We start from the raw sequence: 14,847 nt of genomic DNA on the forward strand, positions 1-14,847 counted from the left end.
GTACACAATTCACACCGGAACTGTTGATAGGGGAGTAGTTACCACCCGGAGGGGTGAGGTTGAGGAAATAGGGTTTGTTGTTGTTGATGCCGAGAGTTGGCTGTTATGTCTCACGGAGCGAGGAGTGTGAGTTAATGTCCAGCAAAAGAATAAAGTTCGACACCCCGCTTCGGACTCAAGTTCTTCGGTGCTTCAAAATATTCCCGGACAATACTCACAACCCCAAATTTCACTTTTAAAACATAATTTCCGATCACACATTTATCTTGATAAACACAGTCCTTATTATTCAATTTGGCCAACCGGTCACAATGAAAACATTTGTAATCGTTAGTTGTCCACCACATGGCTCTACGTTTTCCAATTCAAAGCATGCAGCAACGTTTCCAACCATTTACTGTTTTCTGCAAGGGTATCCTGCTACTGCAGTGAGGTGCCTGTGAGTGTGTTTAATCTTATATTTATCTTATTTTTCAAATACAAAAAACAATGGACTATGTAAACATACTGGCCTTTGGGGTAAAAGTCCCAAAATATCATTATTAAACATTGATATGCATATACGTGTCAGGCAGAAGTAGTTTTAAAAGCTTTTTTGTTTCAAATAGGACAAAAATAGCAATGTGTGATATTGGGGGTGCTGGAGATAATTCTTGTGGAAGATCTGAATTTTCTTTATTTTTCCAGCATGTAAATAGTGACAAGTATACCTCATTGTATTGACAGTATGCAACCAGCAGTCTGAAAAATATATCATACCAAGAAACACCAGCAGAGAGCAGCAAAACATTACAGAATGAGAGCAAATGAACATGGCAGAAACTTCCAGAAGTGTAAATAAAGCAAGGCCAAGGTGTGCCCATACACTGTATATGCTCCAGCTTTGCCTTGACCCTACTGAGGACAAGTGCTATAGAAAATGGATGGATGGGTGTGCTCACCGATTAAACTAGTTCAATGTTCATCTTATTGTGAATCATTTATCATGTAGCGAGATCAAGGCAAATTTCTACTCCACCCATTTTTCTAACCCATGTTTCATTAATAGTTATTAGTAATAGCAAAATAGTTTAATGAAGTCCAAAGTGTGGCCCAGGGGAATTTGTGGCCTACTACTGTTTTTTATTTAGTAATTTAACAAGAAAGCTTAAAAAGAAATACAACAACATAGAAAAACTCTCCGTAATTTTACAAGAAAAATCAAAATATTAAGAAAAATAAGTTGTAGAAAGGGTTGTAATTTTAAGAGAATAACATGGTAATATTAAGAGGGAAAGTAACATGATTATATTAGAGTAAAGGCGGAATATTAAAGAAAAAAGATGTTCATTGATAAAAGTTGTAATATTACGCAAATCAAACAAACCAAAAAGGTTCCATTTTTGAAAAAAATGGCTCAGGAAAAAGATACAATTATTGGAATAAAGTCAAAATATTTTGGGTGTCAAGTCATAAAGAAGAAAATTGCAATGTTTGGATGAATTAAAAGCAACAGCATTCACAGAAAAGCATAATGTGCTAGTAAAAATAAGTAATGCTTATGTAATGTGCCTTAACATATGTTGTTCAGCACGGCTGAAATAAACTAATTAGTTTCTATTCCCTTTATCAGTGTTGTTGTCAGACTATTACATTGCTTACACTGTTTTTATATAATTATTGCTATTGATTTTTTTCTTCATGTATTTACTGTTATAGGATACGGCAGCATAGAGGGTGGATATGCTATTATTATGTTATAAATTTCTATTTATTTTACTATTTAATCAATCAAATTTGAATTAAAAGTACTGTGTATACAAAGAAGACACTTCCGAGAAATTCACCAGGATGACTCACAGCTGACAAAATATCGCGAGACTTCACGTTGGGCTCTCAGACAGCCTGTATTTAAGCAGCGTTACATCCGTGTCCTTCTCGTTCGTCCTCAGTGTAGGATAACGAAGCGTCATATTTGTTTTTCCTGCCACAAATCCCGTGTGTCGCTGTACGTATTCATCTCTTCGTGTCGACGTAAAGGAAGGGGATTGTCATTTTAATCATTTTGAGTTTTTTCTTTAATCGGTAAGTTGTTTTATTCTGTAGTATTTTCCACTCCTTACCGCCGCCATCATTCCCAGGATGGCTAATGTTAGCTAACGTAGCGTACTGTAGTCAGGTCAAATAGAAAGGACCACACGTTCCCATTTAATCATTTTTTCTCACCCATATCTCAATCATAGAGAGTATAATTTTTGTATTTAGAGCAAACTCAACAAGGTGATATTGTTATTTGTAGTAAATGTTTGGTACTTGAAGAATAACCAGGTAATACCAGCGATGGTTTGTTGCCAAAATGTCTAGTTAGTTAATATAATTACTAACGTCAGGGATAAACATTTTCTAATGTTTACAGTGAGATACGGGTTGTACACTGATCACTTTTTAACACCCTCTTATCAATTTCCCCCGACCTTCAACAAGAAGGAAGAAGTGTGATCTTGGCAATATTATCAGCCAGTTATCATCATAAGTCAGTTGAATTTAGATTATTGTAATTGTACATTAATGTATTGGTTTATTATGAGATAGGAGGTTGTCGGTGTCATCAAGTTACACCAGTTATAGAAGCAGCGTGGTAGCGTTTGCCTGTGTTATGAAGTGCCACACCCTTAATTCACTGTAGATGACATAATTGGCTGTGATGCAAAACTCAGTGTTTATGTGTAAAACTTAAAGGGTGAAGCTGTTTTTTTTTTACTCTTATAAAATGTTGCATTTTATAATGTTTCCTTCGTTACTCTTTCAGAAGTTGTGTGTGACAATCATGATGGACGTCATAGTGCGCCGGTGTCCATTCCTGGCTCGCATGCCCCAGGCCTTCATGCAGCAGCCCAGAAATTCTCTGGTCGTCTATGCCCAGCGATGCCCCCTTATGATGGAGTTGGCTTCCAAGCCCATGGCCCCACACCTGGCACGGGCCCTCTGTTCGTCCTCGTCCTCTCATCAGAGGACTGAGAAAACCACCACTGCAGAAGGTGTGTTGAATACCTCACAATTAAACTACAAGATGATGCCTCGTGCTATGTCTAAAGGCATCATTTCTTCTAGGCCCCAAACCAGAGATGGAGACCAAGCTGCCTGCTGGTCATACCATGCTGTCCTCTGGTCAGGCTGCGGCCTCCAAATGCCCCTTCCTGGCTGCTGAGATGGGCCAGAAGAACAGCGGTGTGGTCCGCCAGGTTGGCATGGAGTTCCAAGAAGATGTTCAGGAAGTACGCACTGTTCAGAAAGGTAAGACCTGCTTAGATACCAAAGTTCTGTGATGGACTTAAATGAATCAATCGAACAGAACTCTCACGGTGCACGCATAAGTACCACATGGAGCGTGTGGGTATTGATGTAAACTCTTACACACTAATAAACAATGCAAAACAAGAATATTTTATGGTAACGTACAACCCGCAAGGCATGCTTGATAGCCTATGCGCATATTTTCTCAACAGGAAGTGACCCAGAATGCCTTGCAGCTTCTAAATTAGCATATATATATATATATATAACTAACAAACAAGTTGAGATTGATTCAACAGTGGGGGTTTTTTTCTCCTCATTTTAGAGGTGTCCCCTGACCAGCTGAAGAAGCCGTCCTTGGCCAGCACCAGCGAGGGCCTCATGAGGAGCCTCCTAAAGCAGCGACCTAAGATGGTGTCCCACTTGCTGCAGGACAACTTGCCAAGCAGCTGTAAGTTTGTGGTTGAGTAGTTTCGTGATGAAATAACTTACAACACACAGGTTGCATTGCTTTAAAACGGTCTTCCTCTTCCTCACCTCAACAGCCTCTCGCTTCCAGTACGATGGCTTTTTTGAGAAGAAGATCGAGGAGAAGAGGAGCGACCATACATACCGCGTGTTCAAAACGGTCAACCGTCTGGCGAGTGAGTTCCCCATGGCTGATGACTTCACCGCCTCCTTGGAGGAAAAGAGGGAGGTGTCTGTGTGGTGCAGCAACGACTACCTGGGCATGAGTCGACACCCTCGGGTGGTGCAATCCATCATGTGAGTTTGATCGAAAATACCACTCTGACCAGGGCCCTGTAGTAGTCAGTAGTAGTCGGTGTACAGCATTTGCGTTGAGCTTCCTGAGCAAGGCATTCATCATCTTGTAGGTGTGCGGTTTGCTCTCCTTGGTATGTTGGAATCCATGTTCCTCCTCAATGAACCACAGCTTACCATTGCCGTCAGCACTCATGCCGCAACAGAGCATATGGCAAGACAAAATAATGTAGGTTGTATTAAATGTAGTTAGTGGATAAGCATGTGTGTCTGCTTGTTTGAATCTCCAAGGACACAGAGAACTGAAAGAGGATGCGTGTTATAACTGAACGCCACTTGACACCCATGGGAAGTGAATCTGTTGTTGGCATGGCCACTATGTGTTAGTTTACACCCAGGCCCCACTTTATTACTCCATTCAGCAATAATTACTCCATATTCCAATGACTGCTCAGTTGGATTTAGCTTAAAGTATTTACGTGTCTTAAATATGCATGATTGTTTTGTTTGATATTAATGTGATATGCATACTGTATGACGTACTTTATCTGATGCTAGGTGGTTGTGCAGCATTGTTTAGCTGGCAAGGAAGAGACGGCCCTAGTTAAATGATTGTAACGAGAAAACTGAAGAGACTGTTATGAAACTACTGTTTCAAGATACACCTGGTTAGTTGTAGAAGTAATTTGTAACACTGTTCCTCTTTTATTCAAAGGATATCAACCTAACCTGACAAGCTCCTGTAAATAGGCATAAAAATAAAACTCCAGAAATTCATTCATTTTCTACCGCTTTTTCCTCACGAGTGTCGCGGGGGTGCTGGAGCCTATCCCAGCTGTCTTCGGGCGAGAGGCGGGGTCCACCCTAGACTGGTCGCCAGCCAATCACAGGGCACATATAGACAAACAACCATTCACACTCACATTCATACCTATGGACAATTTGGAGTTGCCAATTAACCTAGCCTTTTGTTTAGCTTAGGTTTAATTAACAAAGGTTTAATTAACTTTTGGAATGTGGGAGGAAACCGGAGTACCCACGCATGCACGGGGAGAACATGCAAACTCCACACAGAGATGGCCAAGGGTGGAATCGAACCGTGGTCCTCCTAGCCGTGCCGCCAACTCCAGAAATTCTCCTAGAGTTTAGTTGATAAAGCGTCCTCTATGATACTCTAAGCCTTTTTAAGTGAGGGTGGCTTATGTCCAAAAGAATTTGACAGTTGATCACCATTGAGCAATTGTTGGATGGAAAAGAGATTGCTCAAAAATTCCATGGCAAATTGCTGATCTGAGATCCAGTAAAATGGAGGATTAATTTTCAGGGCTAAAGGGACGGGAAAAGCAGTGGGCTATTGCTAAAACTTCCCTCATGAGTCGAGTTAACCACAAATGGGCAGACAGGATGACAGAGAAAGAGTTCCAGGAGGACTTTGCTAAACGCTATAGGGAATATTGGAAATTAATGACAGCAGGTGAAAATTGCAGGACCGAGTTCCTCAAAGTTGAAATGACTGATGGAAAAGAACCTTAGTGCTTAAAGAGAATGGAAACAGATTGTCACCAAAGTACAGCTATTCGAAATACATTTGGGTGGATAGTCTAATCTGCAATTAAAAGGGCTGAAAAGATCTGTGACATAATTAAACAGTTAAATATTTACACAGCTTTCTTTTCCCACTGTGCAACTCAGAATTGAGTTTGTTTTCCTTCTGTTTTTCCTTCAGGGATACATTACGAAAGCATGGCTCAGGGGCGGGTGGCACTCGGAACATCTCCGGGACCAGCAAGTTCCACGTAGAGCTGGAACAAGAGCTAGCAGACCTCCACAAAAAGGACGCTGCACTGCTCTTCACTTCCTGCTTTGTAGCCAATGATTCCACCCTCTTCACTCTGGCCAAGATGCTACCAGGTAATTTTCTGTACTGTCAATCTTGCATTTTGTAAATCTTCCAAATGTAATAATTCATCTGCCTTGTGATAGGTTGTGAAATCTACTCCGATGCGGGCAACCATGCGTCGATGATCCAAGGAATCAGGAACAGCGGAGCAAAGAAGTTCATTTTCCGCCACAATGATGTGGCTCACCTCCGGGAAATGCTGCAGAAGGGAGATCCCACCAAACCCAAGATCGTCGCCTTTGAGACTGTTCATTCCATGGATGGTCCGTCTCCTGTGACTGCTCATTCATATTTATAGTGTTGTAACATTTGACTGAAAGCTCTTTTCCCTTATGACAGGTGCTGTTTGCCCGCTGGAGGAGATGTGTGATGTGGCCCACGAATTTGGCGCCATCACATTCGTAGACGAGGTCCATGCTGTGGGTCTGTATGGCGCCAGGGGAGGTGGCATTGGAGACCGTGACGGAGTCATGCATAAGATGGATATCATCTCAGGGACGCTAGGTGAGCAGGACATCTCTCACTTATCGTAATGTGTTTTTTCTCCTTATATCTTAAATGGAACAAGTGTTTAATCGTGTCACTCAATCTGCTGGAGGGCTTAAATGAGCTGCTAGCTGCTCTGTTGTTGCTAAGAGACCGGAGGCTTGAATTGCACTCTGTCCCTGTCACACAGGATTAATTTTTTAGTATGTCAATCTGAGCTAAAAACGTGACATGTCACTTCCCTCATCTAGGCAAGGCATTCGGATGTGTGGGTGGTTACATCGCCAGTACGGCCGCCCTGGTGGATACGGTCCGTTCCTACGCCGCCGGCTTCATCTTCACCACCTCGCTGCCGCCCATGCTGTTAGCCGGCGCCAGGCAGTCCATCCAGGTCCTCAAGGGCGAGGAGGGTCGCACCCTGAGGCGCAAGCACCAGCGCAACGTCAAGCTGCTCAGGCAGATGCTGATGGACTCCGGGCTGCCTGTGGTACACTGTCCCAGCCACATCATCCCCGTGCGGGTACGTCACCGTCAATGTCTTGCAGTTTATTGAAATGGAGCCTGGGTCCTAACTTCCTGTTGTCTTTGTTGTGTTAGGTGTCCAACGCTGAAAAGAACACCGAGGTGTGCGACATCATGATGAGTCGCCATAATATCTATGTGCAGGCCATCAACTATCCCACTGTGGCAAAAGGGGAGGAGCTTCTGCGTATTGCCCCAACACCTCACCACACCCCTGAGATGATGAAATATTTTGTTGGTAAGTCCTAATGCAATTTAATACATTTATGGTATTATTCTGTATCGATTTATTGTCAATGTGTTGTGAGAAAATGCCATACCTGACTGAAATAAATCAACCGAAGGCCGTGCCCTACCTACACTCGCTTGTCCGAAAGAATACCACTTATTGTTAGCTCAAACATGAAATAAGTTGGCATACAATGTTAGCGCTACAGTTGGAAATAGAGAATTTCCAACACATTACACAAAGAAAGTGGTGGTGGTGAAATGGTTTTATTTCTTTTCTTTTTTTTATTTCATTTGAACATGCATCAGATTACATTTGAGTACATCCCATAATCAGTTCACAGTTCCACATGTCCAAAAGGAGTAGGAAGAAGCAAAGCTTATTAAATCCTAGCCCTCCATCTGATACTTTTACAATCAGTAACTGTTACATTTGTTCACTTCCTGCTTTCCTGATTTTGTTAAAGTTTTTTAATTTTTTTTTTTTTAATTTTTTTTGTCACGTACCGAAGTACAATGTGATATGACCATACAATGACATAATGTGTACCATAGTAAGTGTCAATATAGTGATATATAAAGCACATCATGACTGGTTCAAGACTCTTCATCCTTGTATTTAGCAAACATCAACTGCTTGTATTGTTTCTTGAATTGGCTCATCGTTGTGCATTGTTTGAGGTCCTTACTCAATAATAATCAAAAATACTCAAAAATAATATGCTGATGTGTAACACTAACATCGTTTTCAAAAACACACATCATAGCGCTTCCTCAATAACATGCAGGAAGGATGTGTTCATATAAAAATATCAAATATATCCTAACCGCTCCTCCTTTCCTGTGCACAGAGAGGCTGGTGCACACCTGGAAGGAGGTGGGCCTGGAGCTGAAGCCCCACTCGTCGGCCGAGTGCAACTTCTGCCAGCAGCCTCTGCACTTTGAGCTGATGAGCGAAAGAGAAAAGTCGTACTTCAGCGGCCTCAGCCATCCTATCTCAGCCCGTGCATAATCAACACTGGGCTGTCCACTGGCTGCTCCAGATGACACAAACACGCTCATTCCTATAAATGTCATAATGTCTCAATCATTATTTAAAATACTATATAATCAGAGATTCTATATGCTTCAAATTAAATATGAGCTGAAAAACTATGTGTGGATTCTATAACTGATTACAATGAACCTCATTCAACCTCATTTCAAAGATGAACTTTACCTAGCAGTCCTCCAAGGCAACATGCTTAACGCTCCATTATAAAAGCTTTTCACTTATTTGAATAGAAAGCAGCACACAGGCATAAGTGTAATATTGCCATCACATTATCTGGGCATAAAACCTCTCTATTGTGCATTGTATAGGCGCCACCCAAAAGCTGAGACTAATAACCAGGCTCAGGTTGCTGGAATACTAGTCACGTGTCATACAGAACAACAAAGCAGGTTCCTTTCACAAACGGTTGCTTAATGACTAGCCTTTATTAATTTATAAAAATGTCAGCAGCATTTTTTCATCATCATTTTTTTAAATCTGATATCTTTGTTGGACTTGACTTTCGACTTTCTTTTCATGGAAACAGTCATGTACTTTATTGATCCTGAAGGAAATGCAAACATTTAGTATCACTTACCAGAACAAGGAAAAAAATACATTAACAGTAGCTAGATATTAAGAGTATACTAAAAATGTATAAAATTACTATGTATATTACATTGTTAGGTACTATTAATTTTATTTTTTGTTTTATATGTATGTTATATATTTTACAATGAATTTAACAAAATACATTACACAAATAATACATTATGTTCAAGGACAAACACACTACTACGCCTGTTTCAGTTTTTCATTTTGTGTCAGCCCATGAAGGAGTGAACAGACCTACTAACCCACTGTCCTGTGTGCAGGTGACATAAATTGCTATGCAATCTGACCCCAACCCACATCCACAAAACGAAAAGCCGCCAGGGTCTCAAAAACAGCAGCAGTAGGGAGCTTACACCTTCCCCCCCTTATCCTCAGAAGCCTCACTTTTTTTTTGAGGCTTGTGTTTTTCAACATGATAAGGAGACCAAACATACTGCCTTGCTAAGGAACCCAATTCCATGCGCAAGAAGATTAAGGCCAATGGTGCTCACACTCAATATTCACACACAATTTGGACACCTGTGTTGCCATATTTAGACAATAACGGCTGTGTTGACTCATTTCAGTGGATAATAAACCCATACAGCTTATACACGATGTACATGGACCATTTTAACGTATGTACTATATTCAATTGTCTTTGTCTTTATCTTCATTAAGAATCAGCATCTGCAAATATTGACGTGGCATGCAAAGTTTCTTTTTTTAAGGTCAGAGTCGACAAGAATCGTTGCTAGTTGAAGACAAAACCATTGTCATATTGTTGACACTTTCACTTTCATCATCTTTCTATTTTTGTCCACAGCGGTTACTTCCTCATTACTCTGAAGTACTAGTAGAGTAATAGTAGTAGGAGAGTTATGACATAAAAACAAGAGAATTTGGACACATCTCGTATACAAGGATTGGGGGATACTGCAAATGATGGTATTGATCTGAAAGTAAACACAGGGCAAGTATCTGTACTGATCTTAGAATAAAAAAATAAAAATAACAAACAACAATTTTTGTGAACAAAATATATACTGATGACTATTATATAAATACAACATATCAGACAGTGTAACATAATCAACAAAATAGTACAATTATTCTCTTTTATTACATACATTAAGTGTAAAATAAGTAAACAAAAGCAAACACTGCAATTATCTGTCATTCAAATGCTTTCCCCTAAAGCGCCTCTGTATCCAAAAACCTATAAAAAAATATAACAATACATAAATGTTACAATTTTCTCTTTGGGCTTTTCCCTTCAGGGGTCACCACAGCAAATCAATCTCCTCCATCCAACCCTGTCTTCTCTCACACCAACTACCCTCATGTCCTCCTTCACTACATCCATAAACCTTCTCTTTGGTCTTCCTCTACGCCTCCTACCTGGCAGCATCCTTCTACCAATATATTCACTATCTCTCCTCTGGACATGTCCCAAACATCTCAGTCTGGCCTCTCTGACTTTATCTCCAAGGCATCTAACATGTAATGTCCCTCTCATGTACTCCTTCCTGATCCTATCCATCCTGGTCACTCCCAATGAGAACCTCAGCATCCTCGTCTCTGCTACCTCCAGTTCTGCTCCCTGTCTTTTCCTCAGTGGCACTGTCTCCAGACCAAACAACATGGCTGGTCTCACCACATACAGTGGTGTGAAAAGGTGTTTGCCCCATTCCCCGCTTTCATATTTTTTGGCATGTTTCAGATTATCAAACACTATTTAAAAGTCGACTCAAAACTCATCTCTTTAGTAAAGCATATCGTTCGAACTGATCCGACACACTGATATATTTATCAGAAACTCTCCTCTATGTTTCTTGGACTAAGGCAAAGACTTCTGGCTTGATCTACCATCTATCCCTCTACTTAACCCAACCACTTGAGACAGATAGCCGCCTCTCAGAGCCTGGGTTCTGTCCAATGTTTCTTCCCCAGAATGAGTTTTTCCTTGCCTCCATCACCAAGTGTTTGTGGTTCTCTGTTTTTCATTTATGGATGTACCAAACATACATATTCATGTAATGGAAGCAGTGCAGCAAGTCATACAATTTCACAGAACAAATACTAGAAATGTAGGTCAGTGCTTCTGATGGTGTTTAGGCCAGGAGAAAGCTTTGCTTTGCACACCACTGGTATCAACACAGAACCACTTCTTGGATCTACAAGCTTGTCATGTATCATGTGATGGTCTGGTATGGAGCTGATTTAAAAAAATAATAATAATTCCAGTGAAAATTGTGCCTGCTGTTCTTGCAGCTGCATTGTGAAAACAATACACCCCTTATTGGGACGCTGATATCAGCTTTCAAGGTGAATTTTCTTTGGAATGACACCTGGTTATGTTATCACACTGAAGGAGAGGAGGGGTGACCTCATTGGAACAGTAGAGCAGCAACAGAAGACGTCTTATGTGCACATAAAGGATTAAAAAGTCGGTTTGGTTGTGTCCTTCTATCCAAGGCGCTAGACTTTAAAGTCGTTATCTGGCCTTGTGTACTCCCTTCCTGCCTGCAGGTCCTTGGGGCCTTCAGGAATGTGATCATTTGACTCTTACTTTGATGAAGCAAGCACGAGTTGCACGCCAAGGCCTTTCTCAGCTCTAATAAGTAAAACCAATCAAACACATCATCATTACCTTTGAGGGCTGAATTGATTCACTGCGTGCGTGTAAATACAGGATTGTGCAACCGCTCGTGTTGTGTTAGGAAACTTAAAAGACACGCCTGTTCTTGCTGAATGTGTGCCGCGACAAGAAAGTCCCCGTAAGAACGCCTTAGTTACCACTTCCTGCTCCTGTTTGTATGGGAATTCCATTGACTAACAGGTCCTGCAAACATCTTTTTCATACCATTCTATTTATGGGTTTAAATTGCTGGAAAATATGCAGGTGGACTTGACGTACTGTTTAAGAATGTGTTGTTGTTGTTTTTTTACTTGGAAAAAATGGAAGTAGTCACAACACATAGAAAGATATACTGTACATATGTACACTATTCTTATATATAGTGTTTGACTTACTGCTGGCAATGCGAACCAAGCTCCTGCTCCGGTTATACAAGGACCAAACGGCACCCCATAAAGCAGGGGTCTCAAACATGCGGCCCGTGGGCCAAATGTGGCCTGCAGGACACTAGTTTGAGGCCCCAGCCTTGATATGAAAGTTTAATGTTAGTGCGGCCTGCACAAGTTTGATATGGATATGGTATCATGTACCCAGAAAAAATAATTACGTTTGATTAATGTTCATGTTAAAGGTTAAATAACTGTTAATAGTTATCCTCCCTATCCGTGTGGAAGTGGTAAGTTTTTGGCTATTTAAGTTTAAAGGAAATAACTTGAAGACTACCGTTTAGGTCGCTAGCTCTCTAGTTTGCGAGTTAGCATGTCTCAAGACCCTGCAGTTGCGCAATATGTTGTAAATAAAAAAAGTATAAATGTGACTATATCGTGTTTTGTCATGTCTACAGGGCTCTAATAATGCTTTGTTCATTTTAATCTGAAAAAAATAATTTGTCTACCCACCAACTATATGTGGTTTCTTAAGTTTTTATTATTTGCCGATTTATTATTATTATATTTATTTATTTCTGATTGGTTGATTTTCTTTATTCTTGATTTGTTTATTTATTTTTCATCTTATTTCGTGCATAGATATTTGAGAACAGTGGAATGTTTTATCAGAGCTTTTATTGTAGAACATCGGAACCAAAGCACTGAAAAAGTTTGTATATTTTTCTGTTTTTAATAAATGCGTTTGGTTTTTTTTTTGGAAAACCTGATGCGGCTCAGCCTTGCCCAGACCCTAGCTCCAGTGGCCCCCAGGTAGACTGAGTTTGTCACACTTCAGACCAAACTAATTTAAATATTAGTGAATGACAACACAACTGAACACTAAATGCAATTTTAAAAAGAAACTTTTTATTATTGAGGGAGGGATTGTGGCGAAGGGTTACTGTATACGATGGTGTATACGATGTGGTGTCGGGTGCAGTTTGACATTCTCGTATGTATCTCATCAAACATTGACGCTCCTGCAAAGGGGCCACATACATTGACCACCCTTCACCTTCACAAGTGAGGGACAGCAGCGTCCTTACTGGTCCCTCACAGACATACCTGTATACTGGCAAATTCCAGACTCACCAACTGGAAATTCCACTCCATCCTTGGCCTCCTTCTTTAGCGACACCCCTCCCTCCCAATTTCACACATGGTTGCATGTAAAGGAGTTGACTGCAGGACAAATGAAATTACTAATAAACATGTCTGTACAGTGTTGCTGAAAAGTGACCTTTGTTGTTTATTTTGCCTTGATGCACACAACCTTCACTCTAGTAAGCCAGCGTGTCAGACTTTGTACACGCCTGCTTGAATTCTTATCAGGAAGAAGGATATACACGCACAAAGACGGAAACATAAAGAAGGAACCATTCTTCCAGTAAACGTCACACGACTGCACTCCAAAAGTCATCAAACTGGATGGAGCAAATACTTTTCTCTGCAAGCTTCTGCCTCAGGCTTGTCATTGATGTTGACTCTAATATGAAAAACACACGCAATGGAGTCTCAAAATCTCAAATGTCCCAAATGAGAGTTCAACAGTCTCAAAAATCAAACAAAACTCCATCATCATGATGTCCTCCAACCTCATTAGACTTCAGTTCAATGAGCATCTAGAGCAGGGGTCTCAAACTCAATTTACTTGGGGGCCACTGGAGCTAGGGTCTGGGTGAGACTGGGCCGCATCAGGTTTTCCAAAAAAAACCAAAACACATTTATTAAAAACAGAAAAATATACAAACTTTTTCAGTGCTTTGGTTCCGATTTTCTACAAGAAAAGCTCTGATAAAACATTCCACTGTTCTCAAATATCTTAATTTTTATTTTTCTGCACAAAATAAGATGAAAAATAAATAAACAAATCAAGAATAAAGAAAATCAATCAATCAGTAATAAATAAATATAATAATAATAATAAAACAGCAAATAATAAAAACTTAAGAAACCACATATAGTTGGTGGGTAGACAAATTATTTTTTTCAGATTAAAATGAACAAAGCATTATTAGAGCCCTGTAGACATGACAAAACACAACTATAGTCACATTTATACTCTTTTTATTTACAACATATTGCGCAACTGCAGGGTCTTGAGACACATGCTAACTCGCAAACTAGAGAGCTAGCGACCTAAACGGTAGCCTCCAAGTTATTTCCTTTAAACTTAAAAAGCCAAAAACTTACCACTTCCACACGGATAGGGAGGATGACTATTAACAGTTATTTAACCTTTAAAATGAACATTAATGAAACGTAATAATTTTTCTGGGTACATGATACCATACAGCATCCATATCAAACTTGCGCGGGCCGCACTAACATTAAACTTTCATATCAAGGTGGGGGCCTCAAACTAGTGTCCTGCGGGCCACATTTGGTCCACGGGCCGCGTGTTTGAGACCCCTGATCTCGAGGATTACATTTTTCATTGGTCTGTACCATTTGTTTTTTTCATGATGGCAGGTGTGATGATAACCATAGAACCCGCCATGGAACCTATTGTGACTTGTCAGTAATTTATTAAATATAAATGCAGTTGATAGGCACAAGGGCTAATGACTAACATGAAAATAAGTTTTATTGTTATTTACGCTTCATTGTTTCAAAGCGTTATTGTTTTATTGTTTTACTATCACTAAAAACATACATTGTACATTCGATAAAGGTTTTATTGATAGCGACAACCCTGTTTAACCCTGCATGGAAGAGATGAAGTGATTTTAGATTATTTTTTTATCTATGTTTTATAAGTTTTAGTGCAATAGTATGCAATAGTAAATGCAATAGTAAAAATAATGTGAATTTTAAAAACACTGATGGTGAAGTAAATGTTTTCAAATAGCTCAAAAGAAATAGTGTCCAGTAATTAATCACCAAACCTATAATGTGCTCCCTTTCCAACAAAGCTTGCACTTGCTGCCAAAGATAATATGAGGATTTACAGTGTAGATAAATATTGAAATGCAACACA

The 14,847-nt window shown here is 40.0% G+C and overlaps 1 protein-coding gene across 2 annotated transcripts; it reads left to right on the forward strand.

Annotated features, from left to right (window-relative positions):
* Positions 1-1,894: 1,894 nt before the first annotated feature.
* alas1 (aminolevulinate, delta-, synthase 1) lies at positions 1,895-8,326 on the forward strand. 2 transcript variants are annotated; one of them, XM_058054852.1, is made up of 11 exons: positions 1,895-2,064; positions 2,789-3,017; positions 3,091-3,273; positions 3,599-3,724; positions 3,819-4,038; positions 5,762-5,946; positions 6,019-6,198; positions 6,275-6,439; positions 6,673-6,941; positions 7,019-7,181; positions 8,023-8,326. In XM_058054852.1, exons 2-11 carry the CDS (start codon positions 2,807-2,809, stop codon positions 8,181-8,183), a joined length of 1,863 nt encoding a protein of 620 aa, XP_057910835.1. In that variant the 5' UTR covers positions 1,895-2,064; positions 2,789-2,806; the 3' UTR covers positions 8,184-8,326. The 2 variants fall into 2 exon arrangements, with proteins under 2 accessions (XP_057910835.1, XP_057910836.1); XM_058054853.1 differs by having other exon boundaries at positions 1,908-2,064; positions 2,792-3,017.
* Positions 8,327-14,847: the final 6,521 nt, after the last annotated feature.

This window comes from Doryrhamphus excisus, chromosome 18, assembly GCF_030265055.1.
Source record: "Doryrhamphus excisus isolate RoL2022-K1 chromosome 18, RoL_Dexc_1.0, whole genome shotgun sequence".
NCBI lineage: Eukaryota > Metazoa > Chordata > Actinopteri > Syngnathiformes > Syngnathidae > Doryrhamphus > Doryrhamphus excisus.